This window comes from Falco cherrug, chromosome Z (genome assembly GCF_023634085.1).
Source record: "Falco cherrug isolate bFalChe1 chromosome Z, bFalChe1.pri, whole genome shotgun sequence".
In the NCBI taxonomy this organism is placed as follows: Eukaryota; Metazoa; Chordata; class Aves; order Falconiformes; family Falconidae; genus Falco; species Falco cherrug.
Window position 1 is genome coordinate 23,044,316 of NC_073720.1, and position 16,806 is coordinate 23,061,121.

The following is a 16,806-nucleotide window of genomic DNA, read 5'->3' on the forward strand; positions in this document are numbered from 1 at the left end:
AGATCTTTTCACATATCCCTCAACTCACTCAGGGATTGGGAATCAAGTGGTTACCTCTTGTTCTGCCTCTTCCTCCTGTCCCTCTGATGGCCCTGCTTCATCCTCCTTTACCAAATGAGCTGTCTATCATGTCCATTTCTTCTTGCATATAGGGGTGACTGACCCCAGCATGGGTTGGTTCTGTGGTGCAGCTGCAGTGTCTGTCACTGGGGTTGGAGCTGTCGCAGTGTCTGTCACTTTGCCATCAGATCCAGAGACTTTGTCTTCCTCTGGAGGGTACCGAATGAACCAAGTCCCAGCACACTGCAATGATTTGTGACTCTGAAATTGCAAAGGTGACAGCATACTTCTTCCAAATACTTTACTAGTTTTCCAGATTCTGCATGTGTTCAAGGGTAAAGTTCCAAAACACTGGAGGTGCCCACTCTCCTAGGTACTTTCCCATACCATCCCACACACCCTGTCACTCATAACTACCCAGCTTTGGGGCAGAACTCTGTGTAGTATTATTCAACAGTTGTTTGACATTAAGCAAGACCTGGAACACACTCAGCATTCCTAGCAATAAGACCATGCTAGTTTCAACATCCCAAGGATATTTCAAATTTTCAAAATTCTCAAATGTTACTCTAATTCACGTGGTGGGGAAGGGAAAGGTGTGGGAGGATTTCTCCTCCATATATTGGCTCTCTGAGGAGAAAAGACAAAATGTGTCATCATTAACAGTTCCCATTAGATGACTCCCAAAGTACAGAGGTGACAGGACAGACTACACGTATCAGATTAGTTTCTGATCAGCAATTCTGTCATATCACAAGCCAGTATTACAAATTACAACAAAAAGAGAACCTTAGCCCCAACCCCAAGGGTGATAAATACCAAAACAGTGAACACATACAGCAAGTGAGGTGTGACATAACGCAACTCTGAGCAAGCGCAACAACTCTGAGAGCAAATAAATCAGCATTGTGACCAGCAACTATTAAACCAATACAATGGATGCTTATAACAAGTTTGATTTAACTCACTCTGGTCAGATCTGTTGTTAACCCTTAGTGCTCCACTTGGAGCACCAGAAAGGACTGTTACAGTTCAACCCCAGCTGACGACTAAGTACCATGCAGCCACTCGCTCACTCTCTGCCTCCCTTGGTGGGATGGGGAGGAGACTCAGAAAAAGATAAAACCTGTAAATTGGGATAAGAACAGTTCAATATTGGAAATAAAGTAAAATGTAGTAGTAATTGTAATAGTAGTAATAATGATAACTATGCCGATGATGATGAATAAAAAGAAGGGGAGAAGAAGGAGAAGAAGAAGACAAAGAAGAAGACAGAGAAGAAGAAAAGGGAGATAACAAAAAGAGAAAAAGAAATAAAACTCAAGGGAAAAAAATTGATACACAATACAGTTGCTCACCACCCACTGACCAATGTACAGCCAGTCCCTGAGTTATGGACTGCTTTTCAATGTCAAGTCTCCTCTCTGAAAGCAGTCTGTCCTGAATGCTTTCACCTTCTGGCTGCTCCTTTCTTGACTAGTGCCAAAAAACTCCTCCAGGGCAAACCCCAAAGACTTTTGACTGGCAGCTCTCCCCCAGGGCCTTTGCCAGCATAGTCCCACGCGTGAATTGCCCATGTTATTCACCATATATGAGAAGCTAGAGAAGGAGGCTGAAATAGGATGGAAGTCAAAGGGTCACCAGTTTGAAGGCGACACCCAGCCTGGTATTTCATCTGCACTAGACATGACTTTTCCACAACCCAGCCTGAGATCAGTAGCTGGATGACAGGCAGCCAGCCAAACCTGAGTCCAGGCAACACCTCTGAGCGTGGTCCGGGTGCTGCATCTGATGTTTCAGGTGGCTGTCTCCAAATCCAAGCCACCTTCACTTCACCTGGCAGCATTCTTCCAAAGCCCACCTAGAAATTAATGTCTACTAAGATCTTAACTTCAAGGACATAATGTTTAAATGTAAAATTTAATAGATTCCCAAATATTTCACAACTCACTTTGGTTCAAAAGATTTATGCTTGGACCATAGCAGTCCAAGCAGAGGACCACTACATCTGTTTTCTTTTCTCACTGGATAGTTTAAAATCATAACCAGGCACTTAGATATCAAACTGAAAAATGATGTTTTGCTTCTTAGCCATTTGAACAAAAGACTACAGTGTAAGCCAGCTTCATCCTACAAAGCAGATTTCAGTTTAAAGATTGGATTGCACATGACAATCCCTTGTGGGGATATATGTGAAATGGTATAGCATATGCTGCACAGCATTCCCTCCAGTCCATCATGTACAAAACCCCTTAGGCCTGTGTCCACCCATCAAACCAACCACAGTCGGAATGCCAAGAACCAGGAACAAGATGCAAGTTAAAATAGGCCACAGATAACACCTTTAGCTCACATCACCCTCATGGCTTCCGTAAGTTAGGGTTCAGCAGACTGGGTGTAAATATCTCAGAAATGTGAAAGTCGATTTGACAGGATCGTATTGACTCTGCCTAATCACAGAAGTGTTTCAAGTGCTGTTTAGTACAAACAATAAAACAAGATGCTGTTACAGCAGGAGCAGATACTGGTCTCTGCTTGTGTGGCCAGCATTTTCATTACAACATCCCTGTGCCTTTTTCATTTGTTTGTCTGTCTGTTTGTTTGTTTGCTTGTAAGAATATTGGTTTTCCTTTATGAGACCCTCACTATTTTCAACAGGTCTGTGAAGCTTCTGGGAACCATCTGGATAGTTATGTGCCTTTCTCTCTCTCTCTCTCTCTCTCTCTCTCTCCCCGGTAGTCCTATCAAATTTTGTTCAGGTTTAGTAATTTCTAAAATATTTTATAATCCATCTGTTTCTCATCCCTCATCTACATTCTGCAGGACAATGCTGACAGCCTGCCACACTAACTTGGCCAAGACATCTGCAAGGCTGGGATTTGTAGCTGCTTGTAAGTGTTTGTAAGGGTTGAGTCTCCAGTTCTCTGTGCACCTGAGCATTTGCCCTTTCTCTTAATCGAGAGAGGTATGAAAACACCAACAAATCTTCTGTCACCCACTGCCCAAATCAAGGAGTGTCCTGCTTTTGGCTGGGATGGAATTCGTGTTCTTCTTAGTAGCTAGTACAGTGCTGTGTTTTGGCTCCAATGTGGGAACAGTGTTGGTAACACAGTTTTTAGTTGTTCTTAGGTAATGTTTACACTAAGTCCCGGACTTTTCAGTTTCTCAGGCCTTGCCAGCCAGAGAGCTGAAGGAGCACAAGGAATTGGGAGGGGAGGCAGCCAGCTCAGCTGACCTGAGCTAGCAAATATAAATAGGTATTCCATGCCATGGGACATCATGCTTGGTATATAAACTTGGGAGGTTAGCTTGGGCCTGTGGATCTTTGCTCAAAGACTGGCTGGGCATCAGTCAGCAGGTGGAGAGCAGTTGTACTGTGCATCACTTTTCTTTCTTTGTCCCTTTCCCTTCGAATTTTATCCTTTCCTCCACCTTTTCCATTATAACTATTATTATTCTTGTTGTTGTTGTTGTTATTGTTATTATTGTTCTTTCCTTTTTTTCTGTTTAAATTATTAAATTGTTTTTATCCCACCTCTCGTTTTACATTCCCTTTCGATTCTCCTCCCCACCCCTCGGGGAGGGGGAGGCAGTAAGCGAGCAGCTGCATGGTGCTTGTTGCCAGCTCTAGTTAAACCATGACAAGGAGTCACCCCATTAAGTAAAATAGTTTAGACTCCATTCTTGCTACGGAAAGGATCATGCACCAAAAGTTTTGTGCTTCCAGTCCAGCAGAAGGAATTTCATGCTACAGATTTGCCGCTTTTTGTCGCTAGAAGTCATACTGGCTACTCAGAGAGAACAGGAGCTCAGCTATAGGCAGCAAGATAAGGTGAGGCTCACAGCAACGTATACCCAAGCAGGATGACCCCAGCTGAGATCCAGAAATACAGAAGAAACTGTATTTTTTGAAAGTGTGAGAGTTATTATTGGTTTTAGGTTTTGTAGAGCCCCACCAGGAATATTGGCAAGCTACATGCCATTGTGGATATATCCAGCCATATCCAAAGAGGTAATAGTCACCCATACTGTTAAAAGTGCTTCTTTGAGCAGCTATGAAACAGAAATTCACTCCCAGCATCCTTTTCCGTTTCTTCCCTCTGAGGGATTAATTTCTTGGTTATGTGTTTTAGACTAAGATTCATAGTGTTGCCCTGAGCAATGTTTGAAAAGGCAAACATTCAGAAAAGATTCTGAAGACTAGGTTTTTAACTATGAGGAGACTGGGGAACATTTGTTTGGGGGCTTTTGTTGTTCTTTCTACCAGACTTACAGCATGTTTCTGTCAGGATGGGAACGTCATGGAAAAGTAGGGAGTCAAACATTTTATGGGGAACATTTCTATTTAAATAAATGAAACTGCATCGTCACAAAATCCATTTTGCAGTTTGATCCAATATAGATTATGCCAGCATGTCTTCCCCTTTTTCCCACCCCTTCATCTCCCCAGCCCCAACCATAAGTACAATTGGCCAGTGTAAGCACACTCAGATTGCTCTGCAAGTACTTCTTGTGAGATATGTGATACAGACCCAAATTCAGCCTGGACTCGAGCCACAGAGCACAGAAAATCCAGTTATGAAACCTTTTTCTCATTTTACAGCACTCTAAAGCAGGATTTTTAAAGGAAGAAAAGGCTAAAGCCTTTTACATCTATGCCCATCTTTGGTATTCACAATCGACTCCAAGTTGTTAAAACTTAATTTTCTGCAGCTCTGTTTAAAACATAAAACTTTCTGCTTTCTACTTATATTTCTCTTTATTCATTGCTTGAGCTTCCATGCGTCCTTTAAAACTGAAATGAAGTTCTCTAAACTGTGAGGAGGTTGCTCGTTAGTGGAGCAAATACAATACTGCAACCAACCACAAATGTTGATTTAATGCAGAATTGATTTATCTCTTTAAAAAACACTAAATCCTCTGTTTAGGTGGTATTTTTTCGGTTTTTTAATTTTAGTGGAAATGAAATTAAGAATATGAAAACTACAGCGCAGAAACGAAAAGCCCCATCTTTTAAAGCAATGCGTTTCCTCCACGTTAGAAAATCTAACACAAAGGAGGGAAAAGAAGAGACGACAGGGGGAATGTAAAACCGTTCGGCAAAACACCCTCCCCACGGAGGGCCGGGGCGATGGTCCCGTGCAGGGGGCGGCCCGGGGAGCGGCCCGGGGGGTGCGGTGGGAGCCGTGGGCGCCGCCGGGTCCGTCCTGGAGCCGCGGGGCTCTTTTCCCCGCCGGGAAGAGGCAGCGAGGCTGGCGGTGGCGGGCGCGGAGGCGCCGGTGCCCTCGCCGCTCCCGCGGACCCTCCGCCCGGGGGCAGCGGAGGTGCGGGGCCGCGACCCGCCTCTGTCCGAGCAAGGGGCGGGCGGGGGGGCAGGCGGCGGAGCTGGACGGGACGAGGCGCCCCGCCGCCCTGTGCCAGCCGGAGCGACAAGGGCTCCCAAGCTGCGGCGCTCACCCCGCCCCAGCGGCAGCGGCACCGGGCGGCTGGGGCACCTTGCAGCCCTCGCTGCGGGTTGAGGGCCGTGCCCGTGCCCCCGCCATCCCTCGCCCCGCAGCGCGCGGGCGGCAGGCAGAGGGCACAGGAGTTGCACCCCTCTTGCTGCCCTGCCTGGTGCGGCTCCGGGTGAGCCCTGCCTCGAGGTCCCGGGGGTCTCGGCGGAGTCGCAGTGGGGCCTCAGTCCCCGGGGCGGAGGGAGAGACCTTGCGCGCTCTGTCGTGCGGAGCAGAGGGCGGCCGCGCATTCCCAGCTGGCATCGCTACGGAGGAGTTTGCGGGAATGTTTGCCATGGGGGCGGGGAGGGGAAACGGGCAAAACGTGCAGAAACGCACCGGCAGGAATCGGCCGGACCCGGGGGAGGAGGCGGCGAGCGGAGCGAACCCGCTGCAGGGCGGCTCTCCCGCCGCACCGAGGCGCGCTGTGCCCTGGCGGCGCGGCCCCCCGCTCCCGCACCCGCACCCGCTCCCGCACCCGCACCCGCTCCCGCACCCGCACCCGCTCCCGCACCCGCATCCGCTCCCGCTGCCGCACCCGCTCCCGCACCCGCCCCGGGGCGCCCAGCGGCTCTGCCCAGCCCGCACTCCCGCGGTGGGGCTCCCAAAGCCGGGTTACCCCCGCACTCGGGAGAATCTTCGGCTCCCGAATTGCTGCAGGCTGACTCCTCTGACACTCCGGCACTTAAGGAATATCTAGGACAGGACGCACGTGGTTAGGAGTGATCAAACCGGAGGTAAGATCAAAGATCACTTTAATTGCGAAAATGAGGTCAAATAAGATTTTCAGACAATCAGCTATATATCTGACGCTGTTAAATGCACTACTGTCATTTAATGGAAGCGGTTGAAGTTCAGAAATGACTGGACACTTACATTCACGTGACGCACAGATTTAACATTCCCTTTTACCTACAGGTAACACAGATTACACAAAAATAAACAGGAAAAATATATATATAATATGTATATATTTGGTCAAGCATTCATTTCAGGCAGCCCATCGCAAAGGTACGCCGCAGCCTGCCCGGTGCCGGTACTCGACCCGGCGCCGCCCGGGAGCGGTCCCAGCGCCCGGCCGCGGCTGGCGGGAGAGCCCGGGGCACGGCAGGAGAGAGGCGGGGCGGGCAGAGGTGTGTGCGGCCGGCAAGGTGTCCTGCTGTCCTGCTCCAGCCCCGGGCCAGGCGGGGAGGGGGAAGCACGCCGGGTTTCCTGGAGCCAAGCAGCTAGGATTGACGGGAGGGGGGGGACCCTCTGCGGGGAGAGGCTGGCGCGGCCACCGCGGGGACCAGCCAGGCCAGGCTTGGGTCTCCCTGCCCTTGGCATGGCAGTGACACCGCTTGCTTCTGGCCGTAGCTCTCAGCTTGTGGGGAGGGTCGTGCTTGCCCCCGCCGGGGCTGTCCCGGGAGAAGGAGGCTCTGCCCCGTCCCAGCCTGTGCCGATGTGCCGCCTTCGCCATCCGCGGCTGCCGCCGGAGGATGCTCTCGGCCCCTCCCCTACTGCCACGGAGCACATGGCAATGGTTTGGTTGATCGGTTTGGTTCATTTTGTTCTTGTTTGTTGGTGGGTTGTTTTTGGTTTTGTTTTTTTTTCCCCCGAGCAAAATGTGCCGCAGGTGGCTGCCTTCGGAGCAACCGCAAGCGTCTCCGGAGAAACTTTAAAGAGGCTTAAAAAAACCAAACCAAAACAAACAAATCCCAAAACAGAACAAAACAAACAAACAAAAAAAGAAACGTAGCTTCTGAGGCTGCTTAAACTCCCTGTGATCCTTCGTGCGCGGTGAACTCAGGGACAGTCGCACAGCGCCAAACCTTTCCTCGGTGGGAAACTTTCGGTCAAAGGCATTTTAAAAAAAATAAAAATCAGCGTACAAATGAGGCCTGCGGTTGGCGTTTAAGCCCCATCACATCACCTCCCTGCGCTGTAAGGAAGCGAAGCTCTGTGAACTGGAAGGTCCCAGCATAGCAGGAGGGCTGTTAGGCACACGTAACACAAGACGTAAGTGTAAGTACCCTGCAAGGCTACAAAATATAGTCGGTTTTCCCCTAAGAAAATCCACTTGGTGGTTTCACAGCCCGGGAAGCGACGAGCCCGACGCCCCTTCCTCCGCTCGGGAAGCGGCCTTCAGCCTCACACTGCGGACTCTCAGCTCCCCGCCGTCTCCTCGCAAATCCAAGAAAGATCCCCAATACGCCGGTTTTCTGCATAGGGTGGTTTATTTTTACCGATGCTACTCGGGCAGACACTGTGGTTTCCAGCGACCACAAGCAACGACTTGCAAACCCTAAGTCTACCCAGAACGATGAAGGAGAAGGATGGAGAGAGGCAGGAGCGCCGGCGCCCGGCAGCGGAGCGCCGGGGGGGCCAGGCGAGGGCGGCCGGGGCGCCCTGCAGGGCAAGGCGCTCGCCCGCCGTCCCCGGTGGAGCCCTGCCCTGTCCCCCGGGTCTTGTCCGACAGGCGGAGGGAGCGAGGGACTCGGATCCCCGCTTCCCCCGCCCCCCCCCCGCTCCCCCCCTCCCCGGGCCCTTCTGCCGGCGCTGTAGAGGGGCTGGGCGGGGGGGGGTGGGGGGGGGGTGGGGAACACGCAGCGACGGGGGCCAGGCGGGTGGAGCGAGTGGCAGGACCCCCGCTGCCTCGTCCAGGAGCGTGGGCTTCACTGCTTGCAAAATTTGCACTTGATAATTTTCTTAAAAGCACTTTGGAAGTCTTTGTTGAAATAGGCATAGATGATGGGGTTGAGAAGGGAGTTGGAGTAGCCCAGCCAGTTGATGACTGCCCCCAGCCACTCGGGCATGTAGCACTTACTGTCACAGAAGGGCAGGACCAGCGCCACGATGAAGAACGGCAGCCAGCAGAGGATGAAGGTGCCCATAATGATCCCCAGGGTCTTGACAGTCTTCCTCTCCCGGGACAGAGCCATCCTCCGCTTGGCCTCCGTGTTCTTCTCGTTGCGCGTCTCGAAGGAAGGGGGCGGCGGGGAGCCGCACGCCTCGCTGGGCAGCGGCAGGTGAGTCTTGGAGGAGCTGTTGCAGCGCTGGACCTCGATGATCTCCAGGGCGGCCCCGTCCTCACCCTGCCGCACAGCGCCGTTGACACAGGCACCGGGCTTGGGCTCCACAGTCCGCCGCCAGCCCTTGCCGGGCTCCCCGTTGCTTTTCTTCTGCAGGGCGGCCGGGGAGAGTGTGAGGCAGGTGTCGGCGATTTTCTTCTTCTCTGCCTTCTTGACGGTCTTGCGGATCCTGAAGCGGGCCGCCTTGAAGATGCGACCGTAAAGCACCAGCATGAGGAGGAGCGGGATGTAGAAGGCGCCGAATGTGGAGTAGATGGTGTACCCGTGGTCCTTGCTGATGGTGCAGGCGTCGGGGTCCGAGCGGTCCTCGGGCGTCCGCCAGCCCAGCATGGGCGGGATGGATATCAAGAAGCCGATGAGCCAGGTCAGGCTGATAAGCACGGCGGCCCGCCGGGGAGTCCGCTTGTTGACATAGTCGATGGGGTCCGTGATGGCCCAGTACCTGTCCAAGGCGATGGCGCACAGGTGCAGGATGGAAGAGGTGCAGCACAGCACGTCCAGCGAGATGAAGATGTCGCAGGTGACTTGCCCCAGCGTCCACTTGTTCAGCACCTGGTAGAGGGCCGCCATGGGCAGCACCAGCACGGACACCATGAGGTCGGTGACGGCTAGCGAGCCGATGAGATAGTTGGCCACGGTTTGCAGGGAACGCTCCAGGGCGATAGCCGCGATCACGCAGGCGTTGCCGCTCACGGCGCACAGGATGAGCGTGCCCAGGAGCAGGGAGGTGAGCAGCTGGTAGCTCAGGGTCACCTCGGCGAAGCCGGGGCCGCCTGCCCCCTCGGGGGAGCGCTCTGGGGAGGTAGTGTTGTTGGCCACATCCATGCCGGGAGGGGGGGTGGCTTCAGGAGACGGGCATGGGAAGAGGCGCCGGTCACTTGTGCGCTCCCCTGGCAGGAGGCATCGCCGCCCCGTGCGCTTTGGCCGCGACGGGTACCCCCCCTCTGCCACCCCTCCCTCCCCTATATAGCGCGGCGGGAGGCGGCTGAGGCTCGGAGGACGGCGGCTGGCGGAGCCGCCCCGCGCCCGCCCATCCCCGCCGCCTCTGCCCAGCGCGCAGCCCCGGGCGGTGGGGGCGGCTCTCACTCCGCCGCTCGCCGAGCTGCTGCCCCTCGCTCCGCCGCTCTCCCGCGCCGCTCCTTCCTGCTCTACCTCCCCGCTCTCCCCTCGCTCTTTCCCTCCCTCCTTCCCCTCCCTTTCCGCCCCCCCCTCCATCCCGCCCTTCCGCGGGGCGGGGGGGGTGTCTCGCTAGGTCGCCATCGTCTCCCAGCGCCGCCGGCGGAGCGGCCGCCGGGGTCCGTCACTCTCCGCCCTCCCCTGCTCGCAGTGGGGACACCGCAGAGAAACCCACCACGACTCCCCACCATCCCCGCCCCCTCCAAATGTCCTCCGCCTCGGGCAGCGGGGGCTGCGGGCTTCCCCTCGGGACCGGCGCCGGAGCTGGTGCGGGGTGTGCGAGGCAGGGGGAGGCTTTCCGTAGCCAGGCATTACCAGCTGGGGCGGGGGGCGCAGAGGTGTGCCGGGGGGCTCCGGGGGGGCTTATCGCCACCTACAGGCAGGTGGCTGCGGCCCGAGGGCGCGGCGCCCGGGGGCAGGTCGGCCGGGCACCCGCCGCCACGGGGCCGGCGGGACTTTCTTTGGGTCTGCCCCCTCGCCCCCTGTCCGCCCGGTGCTGCCGGGGTCGTCCGGGGGGCAGCATCAGCCATGCCGCCGCGGGTGCCGGGCGAGAGGGATCACAGTGTCGCACGGGTGTCGCGGAAGAGATTGCCGTGCAGCCCGGTGCCGGGCAGGGCTCTCGCTCAGTCCCTTGAGAGTGCTGGCGCGGTGGAGTCCCCATCCGTGACGGCCCGTGCCCTCGCCCCAGCTTCCCGTCGTGGGGAGCGCGGTCGCTGCCGTCGGGGGCTGCGCACCGGTGCGCTGGTCCCCGCTGTCCCGATCCCCGCCGAGGGACGGCCTTGTCCCCGGCCCTCCCGAGACGGGGGTTACCGCGCAGCACGCTGTTGAAATCGCTGTCCTCGCAAGACAGTAACAGCAACAACAACAGAAGGGGGGGGGGGGGGGGGAATGCATTACAGCCCCACCCCACCCCACAGCAGAAGGGAGAAAAGCTGAGGTCTGCAAGTGAAATGAGAAAAATACCTCTGGGAACAATCTTGAATACAAGAGTGTCAGGTTGACACATCATAAGCAAATCAGTTAATATCCAGTAAATAGAACAAACAATCACAAACCTGAGAACCATCTGTCATTAAAAAAAAAACAACAAACAACCAGGAAAACACACACACACACAAAAAAAAAACAAAAAACCAACCCGTGGTGTTATTGACAGGCTTAACTCCAACTGTCCGTGAAAGGAAGCCCTCTGACACAACTTCTGTGCAGGCTTTCTACTGTCTTGCGTCTCAGTATTTTTAATGGTATGAGATCTTTCACTCCGCTTTGTAGTTGTGCCATGCAAGCTCAGAAAACGCAGAAAGCCAAATAAGTAATTGCTTAACAGGAAGATTTGCCAGATTCTAACTTAATCAAACTTGAGATCACAGAGCCTGGCTTGCAACGCCCAAGTTTCCTCACCTTCTCTCAGTCAACATTTAAAAATAAAGCTGAGTTTACTACTTCAGCACATTTGGCCAGATTTCGGCCAGTTCCTCTTTACGAGAGGGGGTCAGGCTGCACTTCCCCGCCTCTAGGCTTGCATTCCTTACTGAGAATCAGCAAGGCGCAGAGATGCGCTGGATAAGCAGAGCAGAGCTGAACCCCTGCATTGCCCGTGGTGCCAGCCGGGCACTAACGCTTAGAGGATCGGTGCCCTATTGAATGAAGGCTTACACTGCTGAGACACAGACAAAGCAAAATGTAAACGGCATTTAAGTATGCTTTGCTCCTTCACTACCAAAACCTATTTTCTTTTTGATGTCCTCTCAAACGTATGGCACGGTTGGCTTCTGAGCCAACCTGTTTCAGGACCCTTTCACCTTCAGCGAAATCAGTTTGTGCTTCTTGTTGTTTACAGCCAGCCTGATGCAACGAAGAAAGTGCAAGTCTGGGAGGCAGGGAAATCTCGAGGAGATTCTCCCAGCTTTCTTGCGGTGATGGGCAAGTCATTAGCCTAATTAGGTTAGCCTGAAATTAGCGTTTCAAAGCCACGGGGAATGGGGGTTTTAGGAGTCCACGAAGGGCTCTAGGAGGAACTGTTTCTAGAGGTGTTCTGCGCTGACACGGTCAAGGGCAGTCAATCCCAGACACTTTTTGCCGAGAAATTCCAGTGCGGAAAAGTCGACAGGGTCCACTTTCAGTGGAAACCTTTTAAATCGGCTTTTTGAATTTTGTTTAGGGACTGAAAGTCATTTCACTCTGAATTAAATTGAGAAACAACTTAGGCAACCGTGGAGGAAAGGGTGGGAGTAGGAGGTGAAAGATGTAGATGAAGGGAAAACTCACTCTTTTGATGTGATAGTGTTTTTAATCCTACTAAGCATTTAAAGAGCAAAAAGCCAGTTAAACTTTCAAGCAACTAAATGATGTGCTAATGTCTTTAGATAACCTGGGTAAAGCACCTAGGGAATTTCTTTAAGGAAAGCCGTATCCTCACAAAATCCAAGCTGACTTGAAAATAAATGAAACCTTAACATCGCACAACCTTTAAAAGTCCAACTAAAATATTAATGTTATTCAGTTATGACACAGCTGCAGCAAACAAGTCGTTCCTCAGTAAGTATGAAAAGAAAAAGCATTAACAACTGTGTCAGAAGATGCTTTCCTGAGTAATTTCATTTTACACATTTCCAAAAAGGGGAGAGCTATGTATTCTTGATGATCTCGGATTATTACTGTATTGTCTATTTGCCAGGGTCCAACTAAAATGCTACAATTTGATTGCAGCATTTTGTTCACGTGGTTGCATATTACACTTTGCTTTGAAAAGGATTTGGGTCTTGGGTAGTTTTTTAGTATTCACCAGAATAAAATACAGCATTTTTGTTATTCAAGAAATTACATTCCAGTAATGGTTTCAAAATGAGTAGTCTTTACTAGGGAGCTAAGGAAATTAACAGTTTCAGTGGAAGGAAAGATGTCCCAGGAGACAATCCACCAACTACTGCCACCTTGAATTTTGTCATTGGGCATCTTGGGAATATAGCCAACAGGAATTAGCACTACTCCATGCTTGTTTGAAACCTTCGGAAGAACAGTTATTAACTTTAAAATACAGAAAAGCAAACAAGAATTACAAGGCTGAAGTGACTGTATCATTGAAACTCATCCCTTTCACACAAGCACACACATTGCACTGTGATACCCACTTCAAGATACCTGCTCCCACCTTTCATAAAGCACAAAATGTTTCCCAGTACTTTAACAAATTATAAACTTTGTACTGTGAAAGACCAGAAGCTGTAAGAATGGGACAAAACTTTAAGGCGATTTCTAGTGTTGTACCTGTATAGTTCCCAGCCAAACTGCTCTGGATCAAAATGAGTCCAAGTCTGACAATCTGTTTAGTCCTGACTTTGTGGACAAGATGTACCAGCCCCAAACCTAAGTGACCTTCGGTACCAGTAGCAGAACTGTTCCCTATGTCCTGTATCTAGCTATGGCCAGTTTGTGAAGCCCCCCACATCCAACTCATGTATATGAAAAGGGAGGGGAAAATCCCTCTTGAATCCTGCAACGAGTCTGCTCAGAAACAATACACCACAAACTCAATGCAACAGTGCAGTAAGGAAGCCTAAATTCCCAGCTTCTGGATCACCCCTGTGCCAGCTTGGGTTTTCTTCCCTTTTGGGGCATGGAGGTGGCTTGGCTAGTTCTTCATGCAGTCCCACCCAGCCAGGTCAGAGCTGGCTAGCCGTGCAGTGCTGAGACATTCCAGTAGCTCTGCAAGAATCATCTCGGGTCTAACAGAAATAAGAGCATCAGCACAGAACTCAGCTTCAGGGCTGAGTTAGGTCCTGCAAGGTACTGATATGTCCCTCACCCTGCTCCTTAACACTCCCAATTCTGCCAACACAGAACAGTGACACCCAATATCAGGCCTGGAAAGATCTGCTGGCTCTGGTGCCAGTCATGCCAAAGCAGCAGTCCTGCTTCATGGCTTTTACAGGTTTTGGGAGTTGTAGAGCTGGATTCACTCTCTGCTAATTCAGTTTCTGATGGCTGCACACTGAATTCAGTCAGATTTCTGTTCCCTCTTCATTAGATAGTTAGAACTAGATCAATAATCTAGGCCCAAGGAATTCCCAGAGGAATAACCTGGAAGAGGCAGGAATAACCATTATCCCAGAATGCTGGAGTGCCTGTCTGTTATGCTTCCCATGTTATCAATCATGTTTTCCGTTGCCTGAGATATCCCAGTTGCCACTGTCATCCTAGACAATGGTGAGCTGACTGCAAGTTGTACTGTCCTATTATCATTCCATTCAGCTGCCTTACCACAAATCTCATGTTCATATTTTTTAGTAAGGCCAGAAATGAAATATTTAGATACACAAGTATTTATTTGCTACTTCTGCCTTTCTCTGCCAAGAGCTTACAGTAGTAACTAAAATTATAGCATAGCAGCATAACCCACCAAAGGAGATAATTCATTCATAGTCTTAGAAATACTAGAAGAGTAGGTAAACATTAAATCCAAAATGAATAAATGTTATTTTTCAAGTGGCAGTGATGAATATACAAAAAATATTCAAGTGGCATCACTGAAGTGAAACTGTTAATAGTGATGCCTGCTATCAAAATCATGGGGCAGCTTTTACACAAGTCTAGAAGTTTAAGTTTAATTTTGAAAGATGTTCACTTTAATATTCCTCTGTGAAGGAAGGAGACTTACAAGCATATTTGTTCAAGCATAAGTTTTCATAAGCTTATAGAAACTTCTCAGAATTTTGAAATTCTGGGAAAACACAACTTTAGGCTAAATTTTCTGCGTTGCCCTTTCTGTACACAGTGCAGCTGTGATGAAGAAAGAGCTGGAAGATTGTCTCTTAACCATTTGTGCACTTTCTTGATACTTAAGTTGCTAAACACAGATTCGATCCCAGAGAAACTCTGGGAAAATCACTTCAGTCAACTCCAATCATGCTGTGGAGAACAAAGCAATGTTCCAGCTATGCTGAGGTTTTTATCAGCACATCTGTCAGAGACAAGGGAGAGCAATGCACAAAGCTGGTGCATTAGGAGCTGGTCTCTGTGAAGAAGGATTTTGTAGCTGGTTAAGAATCACCCATGTGGTTAGAATATGGCTAAATAGTTTCTTAAAAACTGCAAGCTGATATTTGTAGTTTAATTAAAAATAGTAGCTCACAAGTAATTTCTTCTCAACCAAAGTTTGCAAAATAAATCATCTTAATAACATTGACTATACAATTCTAAAATTGCTGACTAGCACTGAGCAGCTTCTTGGTTAAATCAGGCTTTTTCTTGAAGCTAATTAAGATTATTCCATCTGTTTACTTAATATTCACATTCATCTTACAGCAAAATACACAACTGACTTAAAGCATTTACTGACAACACATACCAGATTCCAGTAGTGTCCTAGATCTCGAGCAATTTTTCCAAGTATTAAACAATATTTACATGATCATTTAAACAAGGACTGCCAATCTATTCCAAGCTTCGCGATATTTTTTTCCCCCACTTATTAGTTACTTCATTTATGGATACATTGTAGTGGACATATTCAATTTTTTTTTGTTTCCTTGCCTCTGCCTCCCACCTCCCTGCTCCCCCCCTTAAAAATAAACACCGAAAAAACCCCACCCCCTAGTTTCTAGAGGAGAAGACATTTTATACAATGAGCATTAAAGGACTTTCAAGTAAATTTTACCTTAAGGAGATTTATGCTCCAAATATTTTTATGGCAGGGGCCATTTTTGCCACTTTTACACACAAATATTACTTCAGTTCAGAGGAGACTAAGTAAGAGACAAATTAATTTCAAATAACAGCAAGTTATGAAAGAACATCTAACTTCTCTAGTTAAATTCAACAGGCCTCAGGTTTAAATATCAGACCAATCTAAATGAGTTTTTCAGTATTTTCCAAAATAAAGTTAAGGTACTTGAATCTTAGAATTTAATTGCAGGTGTACCAACTGATGACTTCCTCTGCTCTCATCATACCAGAGCTTCAATACTACACTAGAGATTAAAACTAAATTATGTTGCACCATTGTCTCCTTAATCAATAAAGATGGCAGCTAAAGTTTCAACATCATTGCTCATAAAGGATATGAACTGTTATTTGGTGCACAGACTGGAGCTTAACAGTATTGACTGCACTTCAACAGTATATTAATCCAAGTGCATTTTTAAAAAAAGATTATGTTATTTAATTTTAATTTTCTTACATTAAAATTAATATAATACTATTACTAAAAAAATATGATTTGGAAAAGGCAAGGCTGATTTTTAGACATTAAATTTTAGGAAGGTCTTGTTTTTGTAGACTAACTACCTTTTCAAAGGAAAGATTATTTTATCTACACAGGGACAAGTCACAAGTCCAGTCACAGAGGCCCACACAGACCCTGCTTTTAGAGTGACCTTGACAAGGGCCATGAGGATATTGCCTTTTCTGATATACTAACCTCCTTTAGCTAGGGCATTAGCTGACACAGTACTGAACCACCATGTCTTCCCTGAGACCTTCTTCATGGAGGAAGGCTGTCTTGTTTTTTTTCTGGAAGTAAATGTGCCCTTGAGGAATTACTCAGCTGCAGCCCCCTTCTTTGTCTTTACGAGTTTTCCTAGTACAATCACTGTACCATGCACAAATGCTAGTGCTTGAGGCAGCTGGAGTATATGGCCAAGGATATGGTGTAAGGCAGGAACACCCCTTTTAGCAGCATCTCATACTTGATGTTGGTTTCTAAAGGGTGACTCCTTGTTGCTCATTAACTTTTAAGCACCTTAACTACCTAGCAGGGTTCAGGTTAAGTTAATCACCCAGGACTCCTATGTAACAAATGGAGTTCAGAGATCCCCAAAAAAACCCAGATCCCCAAAAGTTGGCACATTGAGCATACAGACTCTTAATCCTTCCAATAGCAAATGCTAAGGAGGAGAGTGTTACTTAGCTTGTTCTCACCAAAGTAGCTCAGAAACCTAATTCCATCAGCAGAGCTAGAAACGTCAGGAAGTTGCTGTTTACTTTCAAATAGTTTCAAAAAATCCTGA

At 49.4% G+C, this 16,806-nt stretch overlaps 1 protein-coding gene across 1 annotated transcript; it reads right to left on the reverse strand.

Moving 5' to 3' along the window:
- Nucleotides 1-8,089: 8,089 nt before the first annotated feature.
- On the reverse strand, nucleotides 8,090-9,764 carry HTR1A (5-hydroxytryptamine receptor 1A). Its single transcript, XM_005432693.3, has one exon. The coding sequence runs from the start codon at nucleotides 9,446-9,448 to the stop codon at nucleotides 8,207-8,209; it is 1,242 nt and encodes a 413-aa protein (XP_005432750.1). The 5' UTR covers nucleotides 9,449-9,764; the 3' UTR covers nucleotides 8,090-8,206.
- Nucleotides 9,765-16,806: the final 7,042 nt, after the last annotated feature.